This window comes from Gigantopelta aegis, chromosome 9, assembly GCF_016097555.1.
Source record: "Gigantopelta aegis isolate Gae_Host chromosome 9, Gae_host_genome, whole genome shotgun sequence".
In the NCBI taxonomy this organism is placed as follows: Eukaryota; Metazoa; Mollusca; class Gastropoda; order Neomphalida; family Peltospiridae; genus Gigantopelta; species Gigantopelta aegis.
In genome coordinates, this window is record NC_054707.1 from 75,162,964 (window position 1) to 75,187,817 (window position 24,854).

At 38.5% G+C, this 24,854-nt stretch overlaps 1 protein-coding gene across 1 annotated transcript in view; it reads left to right on the plus strand.

Annotated features, from left to right (window-relative positions):
• Window positions 1-24,854, plus strand: part of LOC121381756 (gamma-aminobutyric acid type B receptor subunit 2-like) — a 72,433-nt gene that overhangs the window by 20,298 nt on the left and 27,281 nt on the right. Inside the window, exons 3-6 of the mRNA XM_041511105.1 lie at window positions 15,909-16,091; window positions 17,519-17,620; window positions 18,782-18,847; window positions 19,652-19,843. Coding sequence (XP_041367039.1) covers window positions 15,909-16,091; window positions 17,519-17,620; window positions 18,782-18,847; window positions 19,652-19,843 — 543 coding nt within the window. The remainder of the gene's footprint in view (window positions 1-15,908; window positions 16,092-17,518; window positions 17,621-18,781; window positions 18,848-19,651; window positions 19,844-24,854) is intronic.

A 24,854-nucleotide genomic window follows, 5' to 3' on the forward strand; every position in this document is an offset into this window, starting at 1 on the left:
TACGATTTACTTCGTCAGATGACCGAAGACACTGTCTAAAGAATATTGGTATAATACAGTATCAAAATATTTAAAGTCACATCAATCACATCAAGGTTATACACAGAGCAGAAATAAACATATTTACCAAAGTCCAACGGACTACGTTCCCTGGGAGCCGTCCTTTTCGTTCTCCTCGATATCTCTAAAACACTAGCTATTTATTATAAATCAGGATTTTGCCTGGGGGTACAAGGCGGTACCTCACGTATCATCTCATATTCTACCTCTACTAGAGTCGGTATATTTCTCTCTGATCGTCAGTCTGGCTGTCGCCAACCGCGAGCAATCTCCTGGCCATAAACAGCGCTACCGGAGATATTACGTAACTACTAGCCACATGGCCTCCGCACCTGGTTGGGTGTGTATTAGGCGTACCGATCGAGGACCGTCGCGCAGAAGTATTACGTAACAAGTTGCCCATCTGGGCTTAAGTGCAATTAAACTGCACACGGCCCTCTAACACAATTAAAATCGCCACAGGCGAAACAAATTTAAGAGCATGTACCGTCACACACACCCACCTCAAAAAGGATATTTCCTCTACTCTAGGAATAGGGAAATATACTACATTTAAACAAAAATGTGCGTTAACCGACGCATACGGACATTTATAACACATGTAATAATAAGGTGACTACCAGTAATCACACTGAGTCTCTGAGTCCCTGGTATACAAATAAAATATATATAAACAAAACAGAAATAAAGAATGTCAACACATTATCATAACGTTCAACTTCGGGACAGGGCATCAGCGGTTACATTGGATGTGCCCTTGATATGTCCAATGGTAATTGGGTATTCTTGCAGAGGAAGACTCCATCTCAAAACTCTCTGGTTGGAGGCTTTCATTAGGATGGTCCAGTCCGTCTTCGTCTTCTTGGAACAGCACAGCTCCAGCACCCACGTCACTGGCACCCACAGCTAGCTTGAAAGGCACTCGGTAGTCTGGTGCTGCCATCACGGGAGACGAGTAGCGCCTCTGCTTGAGACGGTTGAATGACTTCTCGCATTCACCTGACCAATGGAACTTCGTTTCCTTCTTTCTCAGCGTCGCACGTTTTCCAGGTTTTCTCCGATAAGCATGCTGTCGACGCGGTGTAGCGTTGGGTTCCAAGCGCACATCTTTGCTTAAGGTGTTGGTAACATTGTCTTGTTTCAACGTAGTCAACTTTGCTCGCTGGGGGTTCAAGTCTGCTAGAATCTGGCCGTTGGCCAACTTGATCTCCGCAGTCTTGACGTCATCACAGGAAATTGAGTGTCTCTCAATTTGGACCGGTCTCTCTGGAACTATCGGCAGTCTGTCAAAATAACCTTTCAGCAAATTGATGTGACAATACCTACTTTTCCTAACCCTATCAGGAGTGTTTATCACATACCCTGTCTCATTAACCCGTTTGTGCACAACATAGGGCCCGAAATACCTGTTCTGCACAGAACCCCGTTTAATGGGAAGGTACAGCAGCACTTTATCCCCTGGTTTAAATTCCCGACTCTTAGCCCTCCTATCAAACACTGATTTTATTTTGCTCTGAGCATGGCTCAGTTGCTTCCTAGCTAGTTCGGTCGCCGGCAACCTCTAGTAGTTACGTAATATCTCCGGTAGTGCTGTTTATGGCCAGGAGATTGCTCGCGGTTGGCGACAGCCAGACTGACGATCAGAGAGAAATATAGCGACTCTAGTAGAGGTAGAATATGAGATGATACGTGAGGTACCGCCTTGTACCCCCAGGCAAAATCCTGATTTATAATAAATAGCTAGTGTTTTAGAGATATCGAGGAGAACGAAAAGGACGGCTCCCAGGGAACGTAGTCCGTTGGACTTTGGTAAATATTTTTATTTCTGCTCTGTGTATAACCTTGATGTGATTGATGTGACTTTAAATATTTTGATACTGTATTATACCAATATTCTTTAGACAGTGTCTTCGGTCATCTGACGAAGTAAATCGTAGACTTTTTGTTCTAACATTATACGAGTATTTGGTAATATAAAGCTTAGCCAGTCATCCTAGACGATCTAGGTAAACTGTAGGTTATTGTCTTTATTGTGATAGGTACCAATATTAATTCTGTGTCACAAGGTTACTGAATGAGTAGTTAGGGTTAATTAAAAATTAACCCGTTAGGAATAGAGCTGTAATTCCTTTATTAATTAAGTTCCCCTGGAAGCGTTCCTAAATTATCACACGTTACTGAACGAGTAGTAAGGGTTAATTAAAAATTAACCAGTTAGGAATGGTGTTGTAATTCCTTTATTAATTAACTTCTCCTGGAAGCGTTTCTCAATTATCACACGTGTGGGTGTGGTGTAACGGTGAAGTGATTCGCATATTGTGTAACTAGACACCTAGAGATTAACTAATTAAGTGATCAGTTCTGGGTTGTTATTATTGCTGTTATTAATTAACTACTACGGCTGTACATTTGTCACAAATTTGCCACAAATTTAAGAGCATGTACCGTCACAAAATGTCAGATCAATAGGGAAGGCTGTTTTCCTACTCTTATGCACTGGGTATTCTGTTTGTTTCCTTTTGTTTGTTTGTTCCTTTGTTTGTTTTGTTGCGGGGTTTTGTGTGTGGGTTTTGTGGGACTAAACCACAATTCTTATTACTATTATAGTACAACAAATATAGTTAGAAGAACACATATTTCATTTTCTTTTGTCTTTAAAATACTCCAGCTTCCGTAATGATGTAATTTTCTGCGTGGAATTGATGCCAAACACGCGCAAACGCACGCCCGTTATAACTGCTAGTAGCAAACGTAAACGTACTATGTTTAGTGAAATGGGGCCTGATCTATTAATCATTAAATAAGTATAATTCACTTCCATCTATTTTTACCAATATAAAAATCAAGTATCAGGTTATTTTCTTTAAGGAGGAAAAGAAGTCGCCAATATTATGTTTCTTAACGCCTTCCATTGGTTTTAAAAAAAGAAGACGCTAGCTATGTCCATGCAACTTCAGTATTGTTAACGATCACGAATAGCGTAATCAAGACATGTAGCACGCCTGCCACGTCAACGAAACCAGTACGCTTTTTTTTCTCCTTGATGTTTCCTTTTTCTCAAAGCCATTCAGTACATACAAGATTCGATTGTTTTCCATTCTACATCTTAGAAAGCCATTTTTGTTCAAGTAAAGCTGCAAGCATGAAATCCATATTTTCTCTCTTTTTATTACTTGCCGATGTAATGGCACCATTGCCGAAGTCTGGCCCTGTTTTTTGCATTCAAATTGTTCCATTCTGACACAACGCGGCATTATTTATAATATATATGCCAATACCTCATATGTTGGCGATGGGGAATCGATGGCCGCCACTAATATCTGTCATCTCGCCAGGTCTCTTGAAAATCTCACTATTAAGACTCTGTCAACTTTTTAAGCCTGAAAAGAAATTACATAAAAGATACTGGAATTCAATTCTTGATCATATCTCTGTGTACGAGATAGAGTTTAATCGTGTGTCGGTATCTTTACTGAAAGTACGTAGTCAAAAATAATAACATTATCATATTGAAAGTTTTGATCGTAGTTGGGGGTTTTGGGGTTGTTGTTGGGTTTTTTGTTGGTGTGTGTGGGGGGGGGGGGGGGGGGGGGGTAAAAACCAAAATGTAATATCGTTTTATTCAAACCCGTATATGTATATTTCAAAGAGAGATATACAGAGACGCAGACATACACAAAGAGAGAGACAGACAGAGACACACAGACAGACAGACAGACAGAGAGAGAGAGAGAGAGAGAGAGAGAGAGAGAGAGAGAGAGAGAGAGAGAGAGAGAGAGAGAGAGAGAGAGAGAGAGTTTCCGCATAGTGACATCGTCATTACGGACAAACCTACAACAAAACGTGGGAAAAAAGTTATAATGATATTTATTAAATTATAATATTGTACCAAAAGAAGATTAGATAATCTGAAATCACTATTTTTTCTATTCAAAGCAACAAAGTCATAATACGGTTTAAATGTGTAATCTTTCTATTGGATAAGGAAGACAAGTGTTCGGGAATTGTTATAGTGAGGTAGTCATCATTCTATTATAGTATAACATAATTTAGTAAGGGATAAAAAGTGTGTTTCCAAAAGCCCGACCTTATCTACAAAAAAGGGTCAACCCTAATTTTCCTTACGATATTTGGGTTTTGTTTTTTAAAGGTTTTTGTTGTGGGTTTTTTTTGGGGGGGGGATATTTTTTGGCCATTAATATATAGATGAAAACATTGTGGAGGTCGGTGAAGTAAAACTATGTTTAAAGCCGACCTACTCTACCTAAAAAAACAAATGTGTGTCACATTTCTGGAAACATACTTTTTAGGCTTAATTTAAAAATAAAAAGGTTGTTTTGTTTAACGACATCATTAGAGAACATTGATTTATTAATCATCGGCTATTTGATGTCAAACATTCGGTAACTGCGACATATAGTCTTAGAGAGTAAACCCGCTACATGTTTCCATAAGTAACAAGGCATGTTTTGTATGCACCATGCCACAGACAGTCGTGGTGCATTGGCTAAAACGAGAAATAGCCCAATGAGCCCACCGAAGGGGATCGATCCCAGACCGACCCCGCATCAAGCTGGCGCTTTACCACTGGGCTACGTCCCGCTCCTCTTAATTCAAAAGACAAACACGGCTACAGTTTCAAAATATCGTAGTGTTTCTGATGGTCGTCATATACAACTAAACAGTACATAAGCGCTTCGTTCTCATTGCTTTGTTTTAAATTCAATACTGAAAAGCATTATGTATTCATAATCGTATTTTTGTGCAAGATAAAGTCCAAAGAAATACGTCTTATTGATATTGATATAAGTTTAATGCAAAAATGAATCAAATGTTTTTAATATATTTAATATTTAAAATCGTATACTAGTACAAAGAATAGGCCATAAATGTCTCAATATTTTGTATTGTTCTTTAATTGCAAATTTTGACATCATGTAAAACTATTACAACACCACTTCATAAGGTACTAGAATAATTGTTTACAAACAGATGGGCGTTATAACCATGCTACTTCAAGATAAATGACCAGATTAAAGATATATAGTGAACTTTATTTCCTTTGAAGTGAATCACAGTTAGGGTTGAGATATGTCTTACCGTTTGGAGCGTGGTTGGTCGTGTTGAAACAAATGACATCGGACTGAACTAAGGAGAAGGTTTATCCGTCTTTAAAACAACATATTAACCCTTTCTCTCAGTGGAATTGTGTCTCTTAGAACGCTTTCCTGACTGGAAATATATTACCTAGAAATGATTAATGAAAACGGACTGTAGGATATAGTATCAACGTTAGATACTTTGTAGAAGACTACAAGAAATAAATTGTTTTAAAAATTTGACCATTTTTTCTTCTTGTTGTACTTCTTTGTTGTGGCATCTAATATAAATTGTATTTAATTTTTTCTTCGTGTTATGGTGTTACTAAAATGCATTCCTTTCCTTATTCAGCCATATTGTTTACCTACTTTCTCACATGCTGATATTATGCGGTCATTACTTTCATTTATTAGCACAGTGGTCAAGCGGTTTGATAAACAATGTTGAATTCGGTAACTTGCTTGTGAAAATAAAATTAAAAAAAAATAAAAATTAAAATAAACATTTTTGCACAGTGGTTGTAGAATACGTGGCGCGATTTCCGAGGCCAGTTGTTTTAGACACGGGCTGCCAAGTAATTCCTTTGGAGGTGTTCGATGGCCAGTGGGAGGAATCATTTCTTTCAATTCGGCGGTGTGGTTTTATAAAGTTATTTGGTTATCAATTATTTAACTTGCAACATTAAACTACCTACCTGTGTAATTTTATTGAGGTCTAAGTAAAAACCAGCGAAAAGGTAAAGGAAAACGTTTCGTCGCCGGCCTCGGTGGCGTCGTGGTTAAGCCATCGGACTACAGGCTGGTTAGGTACAGGGTTCGCAGCCCAGTACTGGCTCCTATAGTCCTATCCAGAGCGAGTTCTTAAAGGCTCAATGGGTAGGTGTAAGGCCACTACACCCTCTACTCTCTCACTAACCACTAACCAATTAACAACTAACCGACTGTCCTGGACAGATAGCCCAGATAGCTGAGGTGTGTGCCCAGGACAGCGTGCTTGAACCTTAATTGGATATAAGCACGAAAATAAGTTGAAATGAAATGAAAACGTTTCCAATTACCGTGCATCCATTGTGTATTATTGGCACCCAAAGAATTGTTACCGTCAATACTATAATCAAGACAAGTAATTGTTTTAACTTTCTAGAACCTCCTATATAGAATATGACTTCATTTGTACCCATTAACGATTCTGTAAAGTTGTTGCTTTGTTTGACATAATGAACAGAAATTTGCTGTTAGATTATAACAGAACAGCGTTTAAACGAGGTGTCGTTTGATTGAGGGGGAGGGGTGGAGGGAAGGTGTTTGGTTTGAGGTTTCAGGCTCATATCCGAGACTTTCTATTGCGAATGTACCAATTGAACATCATCCTATGAATTGTCAACCTCTGCCTTTTGGGCAAAAAAAATGTATCCATGGACTGAAAGGCCGAAAATTGCAACTATGGCAAATACATTGGGAAAAATAGTTTGTCGAAAAGGCTTGACATCTGTTGTTATTAGCAACATACCATTCTAGGGACTAAAGCATCCCTCCGAACTCACTTTGCTTGTGGCAAATTCTTCACACGGTACTGTGTCTGATACAGATTTATTTCTACCACAAGTAGAACAGATCTTTCAACTTCAGAAATCAGAACATCTAGATTTTTCCTCATTGATTTTGTTCTAATCGAATCTGATACCGCTGTTGACGATATATTTCCAATCAGGAAAGCGTGGTAATAGACGCAATTCCACTGGGAAACCAGGTTAACTTTCTGTTTTCAAGATGAATAAATAGTCTCTCTGATATACTGTGATGCCATTAGTTTTCAAGCGCTAGAGTATAGCCCAATTCCGCCTGGAATAGGACTTGAAAGATAAAAGGTTCGCATGTGTATTACTGCGGACCAAATAGAAAAAAAATACACTATTTATTTCTGTTTTCGCTGCAATAATTAAGTCCCTGACATTTGTACACAGCTGGCATTTGAAAGTGATTTGCAAGTATTGCGCGGCGGATCCCCGACTAGACTAGGAGCGGAAGGGGGATCCGAGGTATGTCTCTTTTTTACTTAGAATTGACGGGCAAGCAGGTGAATATTTGATTAATGGCAGCTACAACCCTGGATGCGTTTTATTTTATTGTAATTTATTGTGTCGTGTGATAGTCAATTAAGGTATGTAAGCATCTCGGCAGTTTACGACCGGCGTTATTGGTTAGTGTGTTAGAATGCATTGCTTTGGCCGCCTTCCACCTGAATTCTGCACGCGAACCCAGCAGCTAACAGCTTTAGCAGGCCATGCATGACTTCGAGTCTCTTTTTAGCACAGTAAAAGATCGTCCTTATAGGTAGTACTAAACCAAATAACTTCCGGCTGGGTCAAAGTTCGAGGTGCACCCAACTTTTGATAGAGAAGTGAACACCACAAGTCCTGTGATTGGTTATAAATGTGAGTGTGTTGGCTGTAAAAAATAATAGTTTCATCTGGGTAAAAAAAAAAGTGCACTTTTATTTCATTTAGTACACAGACATACGCGTACAAGACGGAGGTCTATGGAGAGGTCTTGCTGTAGCAAATCTTCAAATTCGGGCAAATACGATAGTGATATTTGGGCAATATGAACTGCCTTCAAACCTTTTCACCATGTATTTCCATCATTCTACCCACACTATTAGTTGTAATCCATGTTTAAAACGCACAGTGATTTGCTTGCAACCCTATATAGCTGTTTGGTTGTAATGTTAATATGAATAAATGTTGTTATCCAGACTCGGGCATTTTTCGTTTCATTCCGCCCCAACAGCCCCCGACCCCTTCCCACCCCCACCCCCTTCCTATGCCGCCTACATCACGGAAGCCCGTACGCCTATGGACACATCTGTCTTAGTTGTGGTCCCACTTAAATGACTTGTTCAATTTTGTTTACAGTTTTAACCGAAACCCAGAGCCGTACAGAACTTAAAATAGTAAGGGGTCAGTGTCAAAAGACTCGAAACATAAAACAGTCGTAGAATCTCTTCTCCAGCTAGTAAAAATAGGAGATTTTAGAATGGGAATGACATTATTTTGTGGAAGGGCTGGCTTGGGGATGGGGGGGTGGGGTATGGTTGGAGAGTTTGGGTGGCTTTTGTATGTATGTATGGGTTATTGGGGTGGGTTTTTTTTTTATGCGAGGGGTTTTGGTGAGTGACAACTATCCCATGCCCTCTGCCTCCTGGCCTCCACCACACTCCCCGCTAGGTATGGCCCTGGTGTGACAGGACTGGTGTGTTATTGTTAAAAGCAGATATAACCTTCTGAGTAATTAAAATAATATACTCAACAGGGTGTGGATTCCCTTTCTCGTTTTCTATACCATGTGTCCAGACTGCATTACTTCGTGTGACACCTAATCACCACCGATTAAACGGTTCACAGGGTGACGTTAAATAAGCATTCTTTTTTTCTGTTTTCTGTATTTGGTTAATACAATGTTTGTCTATATGTCACCAAATAATGACAGAACGAATTCCACTGATGTGTGTTAGCTAAACACCATTTGTAATGGGCCGGTAACGAGAGAGTAAAGAGTATTTCAACAGTAAATATAGTACTTGATAGAATTTTTACCTGTCTGTTAACATTTGACACATTCGTTAAAACATGGCTTCCAATCACGCGATCTTCGTTCCACACACTTCCTGTCTAAAAAGATAATTCCATTATCGAGACCAATGTATCAGTGTTTTGTATGTGGTGCAATCGTGGCATTAGATTTAAAAGAAGGTCGATTTCTTTGAAGAGTACAAAAAATACATCTGTTTAAGGTTGCACGGTTGTCGCATATCTCTTGGGAAGAGACGGGAAATGTGAAAATCTGTTATCTATTTAAAATACGGCCAATCGTGGGTCACGACAATTTCACGAATTCGTTTGTGGAAACTGGAATATTTTGGGTCGAATTTACAAAGCCTAGCTACAGATTTTTCGAAGCTGCCTTAGCGCTACGATATCGCAAACCCGTCGAAGGCTATGACGTCACTACGTTAAACGTCATATCCTACGACGGTTTTACGATAACGTAGCGCTAAGGTAGCTTAATAATATGGGACCTGTTTATGCCTTACATATACATAAGTATCGATATTTACAATGCTTAAACACCTGCGTTTAAGACCCAAACAAAGAAACCAGGCTTGGTAAATTCGGCCCTGTATTGTCAGTTACTAGTATGACTGTGATCATATAAAGCGATCCTGTACGTCGTTGGGACTTTGTCCTGGACGGAGGAGCCGGCATACATCGATACCTGAGTCCATGACAGGCTTGTTCTCCAACTGCTTGTTCTGAAGTTGCACGTTAGGCTCTATGGCCTGACCTGACCTAGCCTAACCTAACCTACTGGGACTTTTCCTTTTGGTTTCTTTTGATGGAGTACAAGACTCTTCTAGAGGATAAATGCACCAAATAGCATCAGTAATATCGTCATCGGTGGCGTAGTAGTTTTCCATTTTCCATTTTTCATCCAGACTGGTACCTACTGGTTTCGCATCCGACTACCGGCTCCCACCCAGAGTGAGTATCAACGGTTCTGTGATGGTGTGAGAGGCCATAACACCGATTTCTCTGTCACTAATCAGTAACAGATAACCATTAGCTTCTGTTCCGGACAGACAGTCCCTACAGCTGAGGTGATTGACCTTGACAGAGGCAGGATCTAGCTAAGTCGGTGGAGCGATCGCTTGAAGTGCTTGCATCGTAAGATCGAATTACCTCAGTGGACTCATTCTCCAGTTGGATTTTTCCCCCGTCCCAACCAGTGAATCACCACTGGTATATCAAGGGCATTGGTATGTGTTCTGAATGTTGGAAAGTTCATAAGATCCTTTGCTACTAATGGAAAAACGTAGCGGGTTTCCTGTAAGACTATATGTCAGAATTAACTAAAGTTAGTGATCCAATAGCCGATGATTAATAAATCAATGTGATTTAGTGGTGTCGTTAAACAAAACAAATTTTAAGTTGTTTAAATACAACTTGAATTAAAATAGTTAAAAACAACGTGCGCTGAACTGACATTATACCAATATTTTTTCCCAGTTAACTGAAGTCGATTTATTGTTATAGTCAGCCAAATCATAGTGTAAATAATTACACGAACATGGATATCTAGAATGTATGTTGTATTTAAAGACCAGCCTCGGTGGTGTCGTGGTTAAGCCATTGAACATAAGGATGGTAGGTACTGGGTTCGCAGCCGGATACCGGATATCCATGTTATTGTCCCTCCTGCCGGGATACCGGCTCCCACTCAGAGCGTTTTAGCGACTCAGTGGGTAGGTGTAAGACCACTACACCCTCTTCTCTCTCACTAACCACTAACCATTAACAACTCACTGTCCTGGACAGACAGTCTAGATAGCTGAGGTGTGTGTGTGCCCAGGCCAGTGTGCTTGAACCTTAATTGTATATAAGCACGAAAATAAGTAAAAATGAAATGTATTTAAAGAAACCGCACGTTACCGAGCATCTATAGGATTTTAATGCTTTTACCTGCACTTTTGAAAAATGAGTTTCTTTAGTACTGTCCATATCTATATCTCAATTTCAAACTTAAAGGGACATACCCTAGATTTTAAACACTAAGGCATATTTGTTTTACTATTAGAGCCATTTTTGATAACTGAAATCAGATATTATTTAGATTTTATTGTTTGGATTATCCATTTCCGTACATTCGAAGTGTTTTTGGTCATCCTGGTGTTTTTAATGTCACAAAATGCATTTCTCATATTTTTAAAAACGCACGTGCGTCTGAGAAGTAACAGTTATGGAGTCGAGTTTTAGTCTATTTTTAGAGGGTATTTTACCACTTCAAAGTCACAGACTCATATTTCACTCAATTGTAACTTTATACAAATGAGTTACAGGTTTGTAGATTATCTAAACTTAGTGTTAATTTTCACGGGTTGAAACTAGGGTCTGTCCCTTTAATAGTACATCAGTATTATTGTCCCTCCTGCCCTTACCCCCAGCATCACGTCCCTGTCTATAATTGGATCTAAATCCAATCCACAAGCTCTGCCTGTTGGAAAATGCATAAGAAAGTGCATAAGAATTTTATGATTTTACATGCACTTTAGAGAACAGGTTCTTTAGTACTGTTTATATCTATATCTGAATCTCAAACTTACTAGTACATCTATATTATTACCCCCTACTGCCCTCATCCCCAGCACCACGTCCCTGTCAATAATTGGACCTGAATCCAATCCACAAGTCTTGCACTGCCACGTGCTGAGCTTATGGCCCTGCTGGGCTTGGTAAATAAATTGATCAGATTGTATCTGATACATACTATCAATCAGTGATGCATTTCGTGAACTGAGGTGAATTTTTTAACTAAGTCGTGGCGGTATTTGCTCATGAATCAATGTCATCACAATGAATAGTGTAATAATGATACCGGATTCGACCCTCAAAAAACCACAACCCCAAAGTATTGTGTATTATATCGTGGTGTACTGCTGGCACCCGTTTTGAGTACACACGGACGTACGAGATGGGGGGGGGGGGGGGGGGGAGGGGGTACAGAGGCAAAATGAGGATTGCATGAAGTGAGGGTCAAAACATATATGCTAACTGTAATATTGGTACGAAATACGAGTATGGTGCATTTTGCTGTTAAAGTGGAGGGGGGGGGGGGGGGGTCGTAGCCCAGGGTGACTGCGCCGCACCAATCAATATTTCGAGGAGCCATTAAATCGTTTACACTCAATAAAGGTTCAAACAACTGCATGCCTTTGTTAAGTACATCATCTGCGGAAAGATATCTTCAAAACAGAGTATGTTAGAATATAGCGCCACATCATTTTTAGTGTTAATTCTCAATATTATCAATTACACTATATTACTTACTGAAGCTATAAATTATTTGCATCAGCTATGAAACAAGTAAATACTTTTGACGCAGATTTGGATGGGCTTCAAAAGAATTAGGTTGTACTTTATAAAAGTACAGATATCGTAATGGATTTGATATTAATAAGTCGATAATGTACCCGATCTAAACAAAAATATTTCTCTAGGTTGATTTGTAAAACTATATATGTATTTCGTTTTATATTATGTACTGTATCTGGTTTAATAAAAGTTTTGGTTTTGATTTGTTTTAACGACACCACTAGAACACATTGATTCATTAATCATCGGCTATTGGATGTCAAACATTTGGTAATTTTGACATATAGTCATCAGAGGAAACCCGCTACATCTAATGCAGTAAGGGATGTTTTATATGCACTTTCCCATAGACAGGATAGCACATATCACAGCCTTTTATATACCAGTCGTGGTGCACTGGCTGGAACGAGAAATAGCCCAATGGGCCCACCGACGGGGATCGATCCCAAACCAACCGCGCATCAAGCGAGCGCTTTACCACTGGGCTACGTCCGGCCCCTCTGGTTTAATAAAGACTGTAGTATGTACTATCCTTTCTATGGGATGATGCATGTAAAAGATCCCTTGTTGCTAATCGAAAAGAGAATCCCACGAAGTGGCGGTAGCGGGTTTCCTCTCTCATTATGTCCTTAACCATATATAGGGGCGGGACGTAGCCCAGTGCTAAAGTGCTCGCCTGATGGCGGTCGGTTTGCGAACGCTCCCCGTCAATGGGCCCATTGGTCTATTTCTTGTTCCATCCAGTGTATCACGACTGGTATATCAAAGGCCGTGGTATGTGCTATCATGTCTATGGGATGGTTTATATAAAAGAGTCGTTGCTGCTAATTGGAGCATGTAGCGGGTTTGCTCTCTAAGACTATATGTCAGAATTACCAAATGTTTCACAGCCAATAGCCGATGATTAATAAATCGATGCGCTCTAGTGGTGTCGTTAAACATAACAAACTTTTTAACTTAACAACTAGTGTGTTTACGACGCCATATAACCGTAATAAAAACAACTATATTGAGTGCGTCGTTAAACAAAACACTTTCTTTCCTTTTTTTCTGGAAATCCCAAACATAAATCTTTTCACAAAGCTTTTATCGAATCCCACAGAATGCTATGACAGTCGATATTGAAGTGTATTCCAGGAAATAGCTGTTACTTTAGAACCCGGAGCCTAGAAACCTGACATGCTCGTGTGACCTTTTAGCACGCGCGGAACCTTGACCGTAAATAATTAAGCTGATTGGTTCATTCAAAGTGTCGTTCGTCTGTAACTTCCATCACGAAACGTGTGTAAAATTTTGGCGCTACACGAACGAACTCGCGCACAGCCAGCACGGTTCTTGGTTTTACTGCCGCTGGTCACGCGCAGATGTCATAATACAACCTGTCATTAATCCAGAGTTATGGAACCTGCTCTTTCATCTCCGGAGGACGAATTAATTTCGAGAGTCATTTCTGCACCTTTTAGTTTCACTCGCGCGCGCAGCCGTCAGCACGCCATTCATTCGCGAGATAAACCTTTTCATTTTTGTTCGATAGATGTGAAATCATAAATGATGCCAAAACAAACGGAATCCGTTAAGCTGATGTAATGATTGTGTTGGGATTACGAAACGGCGAGGCCATCGACATTTAAATTAGCAGATCATTTCCTTTTAATTTCCCCGGAGATCCCACCAAAGGAGATAAGTCATAACAGGCCTGAAGTATTGGGAGGTATAACGTTTACGTTTGTAAGCGTTTATTGTGTGGGTTTTGTTATGTGTAATTAAATGGAATGACCTCTTTGAATTGCAAATCGTTTGTATTCTTTAAACAACGTCAGATAGCTCTTCTGCTTCCGAAAACTCGCCCTTATTGAGCTTGATGTTCTGTTAAAACGTGTATCTATTATTTACATATGCATAATACAGACTTACGGCACTTGAAGAGTTGGCATATGTATGTTTGTTATAATATTTGTGTAATCAATCTTGCGTTCAGTTGATACGATTGTTACGTGACGTTACAAATAAAATAGCTAGACCGAGACCAACTGAGATCGTTAGCTGGTTCTCGTAACAAAACGTTTGTCTTGAACGCAGTCCTGGTGCAATTGGTTTGAGGCCTTGATTGAAATTAAATTTGATATACTCTCTTCTCGGTCTATCTTCCTCTGTCTTTCCCGTTATTTCATTATTTCTTTTTCTGCTTCTCTTTCTTTTTCCTCTCTCTCTCTCTCTCTCTCTCTCTCTCTCTCTCTCTCTCTCTCTCTCTCTCTCTCTCTCTCTCTCTCTCTCTCTCTCTCTCTCTCTCTCTCTCTCTCTCTCTCTCTCTCTCTCGACCAAATGTCATAATAATCTTTTTTTTTCGTCGGTATGTCAATTGGTGTTAATGTTTTGCATCATTTTCGTTGGTTTTTACTTGGTGATATTTTTTAGTGTTATTTGTCGTCGTCGTCGATGACATAGTTGACGTGTCGTTGCTATTTTTATTCCGTTTGTTTTTGTAGTTATTCTCTATTATGTTCAGATTACATCAATTAATATCAGTCAATTAGAGGGGGGGGGGTAGAAAACCAATAATGTTAGGTACCCATCTAGAACATGGAGATTACCTATCTGAACCAAAAATAGCATAGTTTGATCAACTATTCGTGTTTAAATCTCATGTGCATATCCCTTGAAATTGAAACCACTCAAAAATAGATATTTCCGCCTGGAAAATGAACAGTCTAAAATAATTGAAATTCAACATACAAAACCAGTCTTGTGAGCTGTATTCTTCGGTGAATATGACATTGTAGTTATACACAGTAAATATTGTTTAGCTATATAAGGTTCAAGTTAAAAATCACTACTGGTTGCCATACGTGACTCGGAATAACGTCTAGGCTAATAATTGATGCAGTATTGTTAAACTACAGGTTGATACTCATCATACACAAGTGTTAATACTCGTGACGTTTCCTGAGAAAGAACAGCTCATTTGGTTTTGGTATATATAATAATAATTTTTAAAAACTAATCATTGTCATGTATGGAATTCTATTTGGTACAGACAAACCTTAATTGAGACTGTCAATTCGGTTAATTGCTCTGTTCAAAAGGGGTTGGACGTAGCCCACTGGTAAAGCGCTCGTTTGGTGCGGATCGATCCCCGTCGGTTGGCCCATTTGGCTATTTCTCGTTTCAGCCAGTGCACCACGACTGGTATATCAAAGGCAGTGGAATGGCTATCCTGTCTGTGCATATAAAAGATCCCTTGATAATAATGGGAAAATTTAACGGGTTTCGTATCTAAGACTATGTCAAAATTCCCAAATGTTTCACATCCAATAGCCGATGATTAATAAATCAATGTGCTCTAGTGGTGTCGTTATACAAAACACACTTCTGTTCAAAAGGAGATCTGTATTAGTGATTCGCCTGTGATCGAGCATTAGAAGAAATCTTCATTTCTGTTCTACTGCGTCTTATCATATTTGTATATTGAATGTCTGCTTAAACGGTACGTGTGAAGATTACAGGGTTCTAAACTAGAGTTTAACCGGAACGTTTTCAAAAGAGTTAAAACTGTGGCAGGCCAAATATCAAAGGACTATAACGTCCTAACCACTAAGCATTTTCCGGTCCGGATTTCATTATTTTACGTATTTTGATATATAATTTTGCTTGAAATAAAAAAACATCTTGATCACATATTTATTTTCAAATGTTTCGTTGTTCTACCTACAAACAGAAGTTGAATTTTGCGAATGTATTACACAGTAAATGTACCAAAGAGTTGCATAGTAATTCAAAAGAAATTTAGTCAAATTGCTAACAATTTGTTTTTCTGTTTCAGTTGTCTTATGGAGATACGAACCCCCTTTTGTCAGAAAGAGATAAATATCCATACTTTTTCCGGACTGTGCCTAGCGATAATGACCACAACCCGGCGCGAGTGGCCCTTCTCAGGAACTTCAATTGGACTCGCGTGGGGACACTTTTTCAACTGGCGTCGACGGGGTCTTCTCGTTTTAATTATGTAAGTATTTTAATTATTTATCTTACTTTGCACCGTGTTAGTCCGAGTGTTCACTAAAGGATATATAGACTAGATACGGCGCGTGCGTGCGGTCCGAAGTGCATTTTGTGACGCACTCATCACTTTCATTAAAACTACTGGATTTCGAAAAATATTTTTTAGCTGAACCGCACGCTCACGCCGCATCCAATCTATGTGAGGAGTATCTGCCTTCTACCCCCGCCGTTAGTTACGGTTTCACCCGACACGGTGTCAACACAAGGATAAAACTCCATTAGTATGGAACTACAATACATTTTCAAGTTTATGGATACATAACAAATGTTATTGCCAGAGAGACGGGATATACGTAAGATATATGGTTTTAAATCAACATTTTGACACTAAATACTGTAAGAGTGTGGAACATTAGGTTTCTTTTTTTCTTTTTCTTTTTTTATTTCGTCTTCTTTCACTATTTACCCAACAAAGACTGTTTAAGATTCGTTACTAAAAGCTATCATAATCCCAACGTATCAACAGACAATCCAGCCTTGTCAAAACAGTCTGGAATGATTATCCACAAAAGCCTGTAATTCAAGAAAAAAAAGAGATAACAAATCCGACTGGCTATACCGATAGACTGGTTGTCGCAAAACCGTCATTTATGCCTTATGTAGCGTAACAGAGTCTCGATACACGGATCCTTTTCCTGCTCTGGGATCAGACAATACCGAGACCGGCGATTACAGGTTGTTGTGAATACATAACAGAAATCTAGTTTGGCCCAATCTACTTGTATGCCTTCCTTTTCTTTGTTAATGTCTTCCATTAGTTGTAGTAGGGGCGGGACGTAAATGTAGCTCAGTGGTACTGCGCTCGCCTGATGCGCGATCGATCTAGGATCGATTCCCGTTAGTGTGCCCATTGGGCTATTTCTCGTTCCAGCCAGTGCTCCACAACTGGTGTAACAAGGGCCGTGGTATGTACTATCCTGTCTGTGGGATGGCGCATATAAAAACAAATGTTTTATTTAACGACGCACTCAACACATTTTATTTACGGTTATATGGCGTCAGACATATGGTTAAGGACCATACAGATATTAAGAGAGGAAACCCGCTGTCGCCACTTCATGGGCTACTCTTTTCGATTAGCAGCAAGGGATCTTTTATATGCACCATCTCACAGACAGGGTAGTACATACCACGGCCTTTGATATACCAGTCGTGGTGCACTGGCTTGGTGCATATAAAAGATCCCTTGCTGCTAATCGAAAATAGTAACCCATGAAGTGGCGGCAGTGGGTTTCCTTGCTCAATATTTGTGTGGTCTATAACCATTTGCCCGACGCCAAATAAAATGTGTTGAGTGCATTGTTAAATAAAGCATTTCCTTCTTTCCTTTCATTTGTTGTAGAGAACCTTTAATCTTGTGTTGTTTTCCAGGCACACAACCGTCTCATTACACTACTTGAGAAAAGCAACGTAGACTTGGTTAAAGTAGAGAGTTTTGCCGATGAACCAGATGCAGCTTTGGACAATTTAAAGGTAAAATGAGGCGTGTTTAAAAGTTGTATTTCACGAACGTAATTCTAGCCTTGCCAGAGACCGGACCCGGGATGAACATGCCTAAAACCCTAATGGAATAAGGGCATGTACAAACATTTCACGGTCAAGGTCACGAACATATAAATTTCTTCCTCCAACCTACCTACACTGTTATATTTTAATTTGATCTTTTTATAGTGCCAATTTTGTAATCAGTACTTGTTCTGCCACACCTTACTCCACAGCATCCCGGATTCGCACCTGGGCCCCGTTCCATGAAGCGATCTTAGCTCTTAGACCAGCTTAAGTGCATAACTACCTTATGTACTAAGGTGATCTTAGTGCTAAGATGATTCGTGGAACGGGGCCCTGGCCTTGTACAAGAAGGGGCGAAATGTAACCCAGTGGTAAAGAGCTCGCCTGATACGCGGTCGGTTTTGGATCGATCCTCGTCGGTGGCCCATTGGGTTATTTCTCGTTCCAGCCAGTGCACCACGACTGGTATATCAAAGGCCGTGGTATGTGCTATCTTGTCTGCGGGATGCATATCAAAGATCCCTTGCTACTAATGGAAAAATGTAGCGGGTTTCCTCTCTATTACTGTGTCAAAATGACCATATGTTTGACATCCATTAGCCGATGATTAATAAATTAATGCGCTCTAGTGGTGTCGTTAAACAAAACGAAGTTTGTACAAGAAACATTTGTCATGTCAAATTTGTTTTATGTATTCAAAAAGGCTCTTTAAATACGTTGCTGCTTAATACAGATGAGTTTCTATTTAGGTGATTTGAGACAGGTTGTCGATTAACAAAGGTGGTTGCTTCAGTAGGGTTGATTTTGACTTTTTTGTAAATTCAACTTATTTTTGAGGAGCACCTTTTGGATTATTATTATTGGCAATTATAGTTATTAAAAATGCATTACTTTTTTTATTCTAAAACGTTACGTGTTTGTTTGCTTTTTGGAGACTATTTACTCTGTGTGTGGTTGGGATTTGGTATAAGTAATTGTTTGGTTGTGGATGTTTATTTTTTACTTTTGGTAACTCTTTGGAAAGGCAAATTTAATTCATTTGTGCACGAACTATTAGTGATATTGTTCATTGTGTACATAATGTTTATATAAGATTCAACAAAATTAGTTTTATATTATTTTCAGATAAACGATGTGAGAATAATATTTGGTAATTTTAACGAGGATCTGGCGCGGCGTGTGTTTTGCAGCGTGAGTAATCATGTTTTCATTTATCTATATTGCCAAACGATTTTAGTGTTTCGTAATACTTTCATTTTAAAACCCACAATAATGATATTTTATATGTAATAAAGTTCCATGGTCCCTTAAATTTTCAGAATTGTTTTTAAAATATTAGACGCAATATACATTATGCAACTATAAGGTACCATGGGACTATCTCAGTGCTTATTTATTATTTTAAGTAAACATTATAATTTATTATTTTAACTACATAACTAGTTGATAAATTATATGAACTTATTAATAATAGATCACAAATGAAACAACATACAGAGGTGTAGCTGATCAAACATTCGTTTCGTTCTTCTTTCATTTCGTAAGATTTAAAGCCGCAGACCCTAGTTTTAGCCTGTGAAAATGTACACTAAGTTTAGTTAATCTACACGCCTGCAAAAGATTTGGATAAGGTTATAACAAAGAAAAGCCGAAGTTTTTGATGTTTAAACATAAACGTATCGTCTAAAAATAGACTCGAGCCTTTCTTGATAACCATTACTTCTCAGACGAACGTGCATTTTTTGAATTATGAAAAATGCATTTTGGGTTATTACAAAACCCTGGATGACCAGAACCACTTCAATTGTATGAAAATGAACATTCTAAATAATAAAATATAAGTACTCCTAATTTAAATGATTAAAAACGGCTTTATTAGTGAAAAATACGTCGTAGTGTTTAAAAACTAGGGTAATATTAAAAGACAATTGTGTTTTTAAAGTGTGTCTCGAGACCTTTGTCTCCAGCCATTGTATCTTTCTATTTTGAAGACAGGCTCACAAGAAGAAAATGTTCGGCTCGCGGTACCAGTGGATTATCCTGGGCGGCTACACTAAAGACTGGTGGCGGAAACAGGACCCCCACGTCACCTGCACTGTATCGGAGATGAACCACACCATCCATGGTTACCTAGCAACGGACGCTCTTCCCATCAGCAGCAGCACTTCCGTCACCGAATCTGGATTGGTATGTGGTCGTAGGATTTTAAAGTTTGCTACCTAGTAAATTGTTTTATTAATATTATTATTATTATATTATTCACGTATTATTTTTTATTTTTTTATTTTTTTATTATTATTATTTTTAATAAATGTTTATTGCCCCAGAAAAATAATAGATAATGTCAGGGTTGGGGCCCTGAATCATTACTGTACATATCAATTATACACAGAATATACCAAGGGAAGAAAGGGAAGAAAGCTGAAATAAGTATTTCCTCCAAAACAGCAACATTGTAAAACAAACAACCATAGTCTTTTTTTATATATAAAAACAAAGGCTGGCCGTTTAGATATTTTCCAAAATTCTTAACCAACATTCCCAGTTTTTGTCGAATTCTTTATGTAAACAATTCTTGTAATATATATTTTTTTTCTAATAATAGCTTATCTTCAATATAATGCTTGAATCCAGTTTTATTGAGTGTGGTGTTCTGTAATTTAGTTTTGTAAATATAACACTTTACATTTATAATTAACCAATTTACGAAATTGTTTTCCTTATTTATATCACCAAATAAAATCAGAGTTTTGTCAAACTGGAAGTCTTCACCTGTTTGTTGTAACCATTGTTCTATAAGATTCCAGAGTTCGACGATTTTGGGGCAAGCATAAAACAAGTGATCCGATGTTTCTGGCTGGCGATGATTGAAATTGCAGAGATTTGAATCAACATATTTTATATTATATAAGAAAGTATTCGTTGCTATAATTCTATGTAGGATTTGGTATTGGAACCATAACAGTCGTTGGGCCTTTAAAAATCTTAAATGGCAGGCTATAATACTTCGCCCACTCTGAAGGTGAAAAAGCAAATCCTTCAGCAGAGTAATTATTATCTTTGTGGTCAAAACTGATATGAATATAATCTTTCTGGTTGCTAGGTTATGACCAAGCTATTTTTCAATAAACTATTGTACGTGTTAAGTCAGTTGAATCTTTAACATTACGAAGTCAAATATTAGGGTCAGAGTATATATATATATATATATATATATAAAGAAAAAAGTAAAGCATTAATCCAAAATCACTCAGAAGAGTCACTGGTGTTTAAGCAAACACCTTGTTACAGCAGTCAACCAATCCTTAATGAGGTACATCTTGTCTATTTCCAATTTTTTCGCAAATCATGTAAAACCTGAATTTCTAGGTTTTGCCACTGGACGGCAATTCTGTGAATTATGTTTGTCAATTATTGTGAAATATTTCACGGACATTGTCTTGTACTGAGATTGGATATGCCAATATTTTGGCGACGAGATTTCTGTTGCTGTCTTTAATAGGAAGCCAATGGTAGAACGTTGTTTTTACTTGTTCATTTGACCTTGAAATCGTACTAATGTATAATAACCTAGGTATAAGTATGCCATCGTAATGTTGTGTAAATAATAAATGTATCAAGATTGAGTTCAGCCAGAAAGAGCCGGGTATACACGCTAGACTGGCGTGTGTGGGGTGTCACGTTAAAACGAAACACCACATCAGAAAGCAGCCAAATTGTTTGCAAATGTTAATGTTGCTCGCTGTCACTGAACGCAGATTTGGTGTAAATGAAATACACGCAGTGTTTATTCGCTAACACCCAATCGTTATGCGTATTCAAAAATAATGTAAACAACTAAATATAATTTTGCATCATTTCTTATTTTAGTTTGTAATTAGTACGTGTGTCGTTAAGTGTGTTGCCCACACCTAAAGGCCACGCCACACGACACAAGTGCCTTGTACGAGAATAGTAACGAAATAACCGATTGCAGAGCAACCAATGAAATCGTAACATTTGTCTTGTCAGTCGGCTATTCTGAACACGGCATTCGTATCGTGTATCTTCGCCTTAACAAAAAACAGGTGTTTTTTTAAAGTTTTGAAGCGAGTTTTAGAAATCAGTAGTGATATATTGTTCGTGACAGTATTCTCAAAAGATGAAAATGTAAAACCATTTGATCCTGCGGATGCGTCAAATGGGATTTTTTTTATCTTTTTCGGAAAGTCATATTAATCTATAGTGCGATACATCAGGGACAAAAATATGATCCATTGTGGTTTTAATTGCATAACATGTGTCAAAATATTTCAAAATTTTAAAATTTAAACAGTAATATAATTTGAGTCAATGATGCGAGAAAGCTCTGGGGACCCCTGGTCTACAGATGCAGACACCATCTTTTTTATAAGGCCCGTATTAGGTCTATTGGAAGTAGGTGTTACCGATTTTTGTCAATTAAGCCGTATTGATATTAACCGAGCTCACGAAACATCGAACGTGCAGTGCAGTACTTGCCGGGCAATCACCACAACGCCCATAATCGCACGCATGAAGTCATAAACGAAGAATTTCCATCAATCTTAAAGTTTGTTTTATTTAACGACACCACTAGAGCACATTGATTTATTAATCATCGGTAATTGGATGTCAAACGTATGGTCATTTTGACACAGTCATAGAGAGGAAACCCACTACATTCTTCCATTCGTAACAAGGGTTCTTGTAACAGGGTGGTCAACCCTAACGAGGAAATAAATAAATAAACAAGGGTTCTTTTATATGCACCATCCCACAGACAGGATAGTACATACCACGGCCTTTAACCAGCTGTGGAGTACTGGCTGCAACAAGAAATAGCCCAATGGTCCCATCGACGGGGATGGATCATTGACCGATTGCGCATCTTGCGAACGCTTTACCACTGGGCTATGTTCCATCTATCTACTCACAATATTAGCAATATTGGAATGACAAAACAACTAAATACTCAATCGCATTGCCTCAGGTGGGATACGAACCAAGTAACGCCCATCAAGCAATTATTCCTATAAACATATTCGTACCGTAGTCAGAGCGTGCGTGGTTTGTGGGTAGCAGTTCGCATGTTATATTCACGGCTGTTTGTATTCCATTGAGCTTTGTCCTGTGCAAGTTTTGAATTTTCTAAGCAAGTCTTGGGAGTGGCAGTCCTCCTGCAGGTGGGGCAGGATTTATGAAACATCCTGTATCGTATTTCGGTGGAGTGGCAGTCATCTTTGGGTGGGAGAGATGAAACGTTACATGTTTTCTGAAATGGTAGTCCTCTTTGGTCGGGAGGGATGACATGCTACGCATTTCCTTGGAAGTGGCAGTCCGTCTATGGGTGGGGCGAGAGGGACTAAACACCCTGTCCTCTTATGGACGAGCACCTGATAGTGGACCATTGAAACAATCACGACTTTGCCTAACATCCTTTCGACTTGGCCTTATGGGAAGATACGATTTTGATACTGGAATACGTTTTTGTCGTTCAGGTTTATTACATGCGATAAACATTATCGATATTTCTCACATTATTAAATGGTTTTAATGCGAATCTGGATCAAACATCAAAGCACCAACAGAACAATCACTTGTGTTTGAAGATTAATTATTGAAAGTAAACCAAAATTAAAAGAACAAAACGCAATGTTTATCGTCATATGGTAAACAGAATCTAAAGTACGCTAAGAGTCAACTATGAAAGTAGTTCATTGGATATGTAGGTCATTGTCTTTCACGTTTGTGAACCTCGACTAGAAAATATGCTACGACCTAAACGTTGATTAACTAGAAGATTTATAATGATATATGGAGTTCGCCTAACTCGTATGTGTAGATATAACGTTAAAATTATTAGTTTTGTTAATGTGCAAACTATATTTGTATACCTTTGTGTACTTTTCATATTGACCTATATACATACTGATATAAGTTACTCGTTAACGTGTTTACATTGGCATGAATAAGTATTTTCTAAAGAAGGTGAATGACCGAGATTTGAACTAATTTATAGTTGAAGAAAGTTTATATTAATTTGAAATAACTTTTACGTTGATTAAAGAGTTGTTTGTTACATGGATTTAGCTTGATCGATTCTCCGTTCGAAAAACAAAATATTAAAAAGTAGCTTAGCGAATTCCAGGGTGGGAGGTGGGACATAGCTCAGTGGTATTTAACGACGCACTCAACACATTTTATTTACGTATTTACGGTTATGTGGCGTCAGACATATGGTTAAGTACACCACACAGCTATTGAAAGAGGAAACCCGCTGTCGCCACCTCATGGGATATTCTTTTCGATTAGCAGCAAGGGATCTTTTATATGCACCATCCCACAGACAGGGTAGTACATACCACGGCCTTTGATGTAGCCATCATGGTGCACTGGCTGGAACGAGAAATAACCCAATGGGCCCATCGTCGGGGATCGATGGCCCTTCAAGGACTCCCATTTTTCTCATTCCAACCATTGCTACACGACCGCTATATCAAAGGTCGTCGTATTGTATTTGCTGTGCTGTGTGAAAAGGTGCACATAAAGATCCCTTGCTACTAGTGACAACAAAATGTAGACATTTCCCTCTGAAGACTGAATTATCAAATGTTTGTGTGTATATGTGTGTTTGTGTGTGTATATATATATATATATATATATATATATATATATATATATATATATATATATATATGTGTGTGTGTGTGTGTGTGTGTATGTGTATATGTATATGTATATGTATATGTATATATAAATTAAGTTCAGTGTCTTGAAGCATTGTAGAAAAATAGTTCACAAAATTGTGGGACAGACGGAAAAACAGACAGGCGGACAGAGAGACAGACAGAGACAAAACCTATAATCCCATCTGGTTGGACTGTGTACTGGATGTCAAACATTTGATAATTCTCCAATGTAAATACATTTTGTATATATATAGCTTTGCTATGTTTACAAATCAAGTTTGACCTTCATGGGGATTTGCCAATTTTTTCAGTTATGCCCCTTGAACTTAGGACGTGTGAACATTTGATGGGTCCAGTGGGGGATTTGACATAATATTGCTTAAAGACGACGCCACACTATACGAATGCCTCGTACAAGAATAATTGATTGAAATTGTTAGGCATCTCTTCTCACAATAGGCTCTTTTTGTGTATCGCGCTCGTGTCGTGTTGCGTCGCCTTTAGTATTA